This window comes from Euprymna scolopes, chromosome 36, assembly GCF_053919585.1.
Source record: "Euprymna scolopes isolate OS-2025 chromosome 36, ASM5391958v1, whole genome shotgun sequence".
Taxonomy (NCBI): Eukaryota; Metazoa; Mollusca; class Cephalopoda; order Sepiida; family Sepiolidae; genus Euprymna; species Euprymna scolopes.
This window is the reverse complement of record NC_136517.1, coordinates 93,903,999-93,909,998: the sequence shown is the minus strand read 5'-3', so window position 1 is coordinate 93,909,998 and position 6,000 is coordinate 93,903,999. Positions and strand designations below refer to the sequence as shown.

General features: G+C 33.0%; 1 protein-coding gene across 17 annotated transcripts in view; it reads right to left on the bottom strand.

The window, feature by feature from the left end:
• Positions 1-6,000, bottom strand: part of LOC145260677 (neuroglobin-1-like) — a 783,991-nt gene that overhangs the window by 1,014 nt on the left and 776,977 nt on the right. For all 17 annotated transcript variants that reach the window (XM_080119040.1, XM_080119052.1, XM_080119051.1 and 14 more), the window contains one exon: positions 4,115-4,340. In XM_080119040.1, the coding sequence (XP_079975166.1) occupies positions 4,115-4,340 (226 nt within the window). The remainder of the gene's footprint in view (positions 1-4,114; positions 4,341-6,000) is intronic.

The following is a 6,000-nucleotide window of genomic DNA, read 5'->3' as shown; positions in this document are numbered from 1 at the left end:
ATGGAAAGACTGAGGAGAGAGCACTGACCAGACCTCCGCTGGACAAATGCCAAGAGAACTGGTACCTTGGGGAAGCTTGTTGCCACTCAAACTCCAGTGGAGACCAATGGCTGCTGCTAACGGGAACTCAATGGTAAGCGGCTGTTGTGATAGTGCAAATTCATTTGCAAATGTTATCGAAAGAGGTTGAGAATACTCGAAATCTAGAGAGACTTGTTCTCACTCAGCTTGACACCACAAGGAACTCTCTTCCGTTTGCCTGTTTCCCACCTGACTACAACTTGGATGTCTTCAAGTCCAACATAAACAAATTCCTGATAAACCGCCCCCTTAAGTAAGACACTTTATCAAATCTCCATTACGAACGATTACTACGATATTATCCCATTAACTACTGTACACGCAATAACCCTTATCCCCGAGTGGCTTCCGGGCCTTGATAAGTGGTGACTCCTTGTAAGCCAACAATAAGAAAGAATATTAACAGCTTTGATCTATTGCTTTAAATATTAAAAACAGGTTCATTTATATTTATTTATTCGCTGACTGTTAGCCTCATCTTCATAGTTGTTCTTTCACCACACCAGCCGACTATTCCCCCGGCCTTCTTCAGGTGATTAATCACGATGGGATAGGAATACTGAGTTTTGTAACTGTATCCTCAGTAATTACTGCCTTCCATAGTTGTTTCCGTCTCGCAACGTTTTGGTCTGATTTGGATAGAACTGAAATCGTTATCTTCAGACAATGCTCACCTGGAACCAAAGAGAGTCGACGCCTCTATACACCGTGCCACGGGTCCCTAAGGCGATCAAGGTTGGATTTTATGGTCTTATAAATCCAATTTTTTGGTCTTGTCTTATCTTCCATTGTTGGATACGAACCGAATAGTGTTATATATTATTTTAATTTAATTTTTTTTGGAATCCTTTGAATGAGTATTGTATATATATATATATATATATATATATATATATATATATATATATATATATATATATATATATATATATATATATGGGTCACCCTGTATATATAATACAGGATGACCCCCCCCAAACGGGCCCCAACTCTAATTAGGCCCCATTTCTTAGTGTTTTGTCCGAATGACATTTATTATATTCAAAACATCACCTCAAAACACTAAGGTCTTTGGCCTTTTTTTCTCCGTTGACTGTAAAATGCTCAGAAAAACAATTGAACATCCTCTGTTTTTTTGTTTTTTTTAGCTCACCCTATATATATATATATATATATATATATATATATATATATATATATATACGAGCAAACAGTTAATAAAACATGTTAAAAAACACTTTTAAATGAGTTAAAAACATATTTAATCTGAAAAGATAACACTAGATAAGTGGATAGTCCTTAATCCGCGGAGTTTCGAAGAAATACTTTCCTTCTCATCAGAAGGTAGGAATTAGCAAAATGCAGGATCGGATTTTGCATGAAAAAGTATTTGATGAAACAACAAGTAAGTCAAAGATCTTACTTGATAACAAAAAAGTGAAGCAGAGGGAATAGGGTGAAGAAAAAGGTGATTACACATTAATGGATAGTCTGGTAGAAGATAAAAAATCCAGTGACGGTAAAATCCAAATATATAATTTCAAGAAAGTTAATTGAATTTCCATTTGCACAAGTAAAATCCAAGGAAATATATATATATATATATATATATATATATATATATATATATATATATATATATATATATATATATATATGTTTAAAGAAAAAATAGAAAAAACCGAATGAAATTATTAAAAAATCAACGTTTCGTCCTTGTTTCAGAGGACATCTTCAGGATAATTGAAATAAAAATGTGAGAAAAGAAAAAGTCATAGATCGTGCGAAAAAAGACAGTTTTTAAATCCAACCCATGTCGGGTCACTCATTTAATTTAGATCAAGCGAAAATTATTAAATACGTGATAGATAGAGCTAAAAGAAGACTTTTAGAATCAGCACTAATATTGAATACTAATACTATTACGCAAAGAAAAGGCTTCTACCATTTAACCCCTAGCATAGGGAAAATAATAATCAAAGAGCAAGGTATCAGGGTGGATCCTGGCTAGCCGTTTTTTCCTTGAATGTTTCAGGAAAATGAGTAGTTTCGCAGAAGAAAAAAAAATGTACATATTTATTTTAATGCATTTTTAAAAGTGTATATATAGACATCAAACAACCCAACCTTCCCATACGCACACATATTCGTCCTTTCCCGACATGGGTTGGATTTAAAAACTGTCTTTTTTCGCACGATCTATGACTTTTTCTTTTCTCACATTTTTATTTCAATTATCCTGAAGATGTCCTCTGAAACAAGGACGAAACGTTGATTTTTTTAATAATTTCATTCGGTTTTTTCTATTTTTTCTTTAAACATAACGTCAACCACCGCTGGTATATTTTTTCATTCCTTATACATACATATATATATATATATATATATATATATATATATATATATATATATATATATATATATATATATATATATATATATATATATATATATATTAATGAAAACAAAGGGACGCAGTGTTTACCTGATATACGCAATGGTAAACTTCAAACTAATATAAATAACAGTATTTATATATAGAAACTTTTTCTAAATATTTTATTTTATTTTTTTTTTTTACACGGTGATCACACTTATCAAGGCCCGGAAGCCACTCAGGGATAAGGGTTATTGCAAGTACAGTACGTTAGTGTGGAGATTTAATGAAGTGTTTACTTAAGGGGGCGGTTCATTAGGAATTTGTTTACGTTGGACTTGAAGACATCCAGGTTGTAGTCAGGTGGGAAGCAGGCAGACGGAACAGAGTTCCACAGGCGTGCAGTTCGAAGAAAGAAGCTTTGTTCATGGAATCTACGTTTGGATTTAGGCACAGATAAAGAGTGGGGAAAAATTTTGACAGTGGATTCAGCTAGACGGGTGTTTTTCGTGAAAGATTGGTGAGGGGGGGACCAGAGATTGGAGTTCAGACGAGCACCTGCCATGGAAATAACGATAAAACAATGATAGGCTCGCAACGTCTCTTCTGTGGGAGACAGGTTGCAGGGAAGAGAAAAGGGAATTCCCCAGTAAGCCACGAAGTCTATTTTGTACTATGTCAAGGCAGGATAGGCTATTTTTAGCAGCTCCTGCCCAGATATGGCAGCAGTATTCCATCCTTGGACGTACTTGGCTTTCATATATATTTCAGCTGTTTATATTTCAGCTATTTATATTTCAGCTATTTATATTTTAGCTATTTATATTTTAGCTATTTATATTTTAGCTATTTATATTTCAGCTATTTATATTTTAGCTATTTATATTTTAGCTATTTATATTTCAGCTATTTATATTTTAGCTATTTATATTTTAGCTATTTATATTTTAGCTATTTATATTTTAGCTATTTATATTTTAGCTATTTATATTTTAGCTATTTATATTTCAGCTATTTATATTTTAGCTATTTATATTTTAGCTATTTATATTTTAGCTATTTATATTTTAGCTATTTATATTTCAGCTATTTATATTTTAGCTATTTATATTTTAGCTATTTATATTTTAGCTATTTATATTTTAGCTATTTATATTTTAGCTGTTTTGAAAACTTTCCAATCGGATTATATTCATCGTCACGCTGGACTTATTTTGGAATACATTCTATCTAAAGAACTATTTTGCATTTTGGATCAACTCGAGAGGAGTTTCATTCAAGCTGAAATATTATGCGCGGTTTGTTTTTATATTAATTTTTTATATATCCAGTATCTTTTTCATTTTTTTATTTGGCAATTTATAACTGCAATAAATTGCGGTTTCACTTAATGCCTTAACTAGCAAATTCTAGCATTGCTACAAATATAATTTGCTGATTTCTTTATGTCCTCTGATGAGAATAATAATAAGAAGAGCATTCTTTGAAACTCCGGACTTTATAAATTGTTTTTTGGAGTATTCAGTCGAACAATAAATTTTGACTGTAAAGTTCAACTTACAGTTTTAATTTTCTTTCTTATATATATATATATATATATATATATATATATATATATATATATATATATATATATATATGTATGCTTATACTTACGTCCATGTAGTCGACCTTCGTGTTGAACATGACATGTTTCTGCCCGAGGATGAACAGCAGCGCCTCCATATTTTCCGGTTTATCTAAACGGGCAATAACTTTTTCTACGGTCCGCATCACTTGTAGGCCGTGCTCTCGTAACCGGTCGCAGTTTCCCAGCTCATCAAGCGTTTGGCCCCTGTACGGGATGAAGATATCCTGGACATCCGGATACTTCTCGAATAATCTGGAGAGAAACATAAAAACAAACAAAAATAAAATCCAAAAACGAAAACACATACACCTATACATACACATGAAATAAGTAAATTGATGGCAACCTTCTGTCCTCACATTCCATGAATGATATTTCTGACAAAGGGGGAAGTATAGCTGTTTTCTGAATCAGAATCTGTCCATCTCCCACTTATCGTTAGCTTGAAAAAAACATTTTTTTAGTTCCTTACATAAAGTGCTTTATGCCCTGTTTAGAGTGATTTCTATGAAAAAACAAACAAAAAAAAATGAATGTTTTCTGAGGTCTTTGACCATGATACAGCTATAATTATTCTTAACTAGCGGGGGCGCTCAACCTTGCCGGGTTGTAAAATACGCTTAAATATATTTTAATTAATGCAAATTTTGTATTGAATATTATATTGTATATATATTTTCAAATTTTGTATTGAATATTCTGTATTGAATATTATATTGTACCTAATGTATTGTAGTGATTTCAAAAGTGATTTTTTTTTAAATGGCTTGGATGCGGGTGATAAGGAGACTCAGGTTTGTCCAGTTACCCCTTTCTCGGCGTAGTAGACAAAATCCGACAGAAAGGCAAGCCATTAGTGTCGGAGCCAGGATAGCCGCGGGAGTTGCCGGAAAGATGTTCCAGTGCTTCACAATCAACCCATCGGAAGTCCAAACCGGATTTATTTTCACCATTTACTTCCCAAGCATCCACAAGGCAATGGAACTATTTTAGTTAGTTGCTTTTGTTTTACGGCATATCAACCCTTTTCAGGTTATTTAATGCCGAATCCAGTGATTTTGAAGAAAATTTTTTTTAATAGAATATATTTGTTGTTTTCAAGTCGGTTTTTATTTAACCCATAGTTGGGACCGTAACAGGTACTACCACTCCGGGTCAGAGTGGACCTGGGAGCAATGGTAATTAAAGGGTGGCTCCACACTCCCCAAAGCCCACAAGTTGGGATCCTAACAGGTACTACCACTCGAAACAAGAGAACGCTATCCCCATGAAGTAAATAAAGGGTTCCGCTCGAAATTCCGTCCAAATTCCCGAGTTCGATAAGTTATACCTTGGAGGTTGCATCGACCGAAACGTTGTGAAAATCACACTCAAAATTGAATTTACTTATTATAAACTCTAACACAATTAAACAACGTAACAGCTTCTACAATTTATTTCAAGCTTCTACTAACTGGAAATAACTCGAATCTATGATATTTTACATCCCATACTAAACAAAAAGTTGCCCATGACAACGTTTAAAAAACACACACACACGCATGAATTCATTTCATTTGATAAACGTGCATGTTTCGTTCGAAAAAAAGTAAAACATTCCTTACACATCGTAAACGCACAACATACTTTGAATTCTGGCGTCTATGTTTCGTTTGAAAAACAAACAAACAAACAAAATTTCAAAACGATTCTTTTCACGTCATAAATTCCCCACGTGTTTTCCAAATATTGACTTCTATGTTTTCCTTCAAATTAATCATCTTTAAAAAGTCTTGAAATAAAGACGAATCATTAATGAACAAATTTTTACAGTGTAACCCGGATATAAGTGACCAGAATATAAAAACCGAATATAAGAGAGATTTAATCTGGTCCACAATTAATGCCTGTGTTAATGTACAGTGAAACCCTC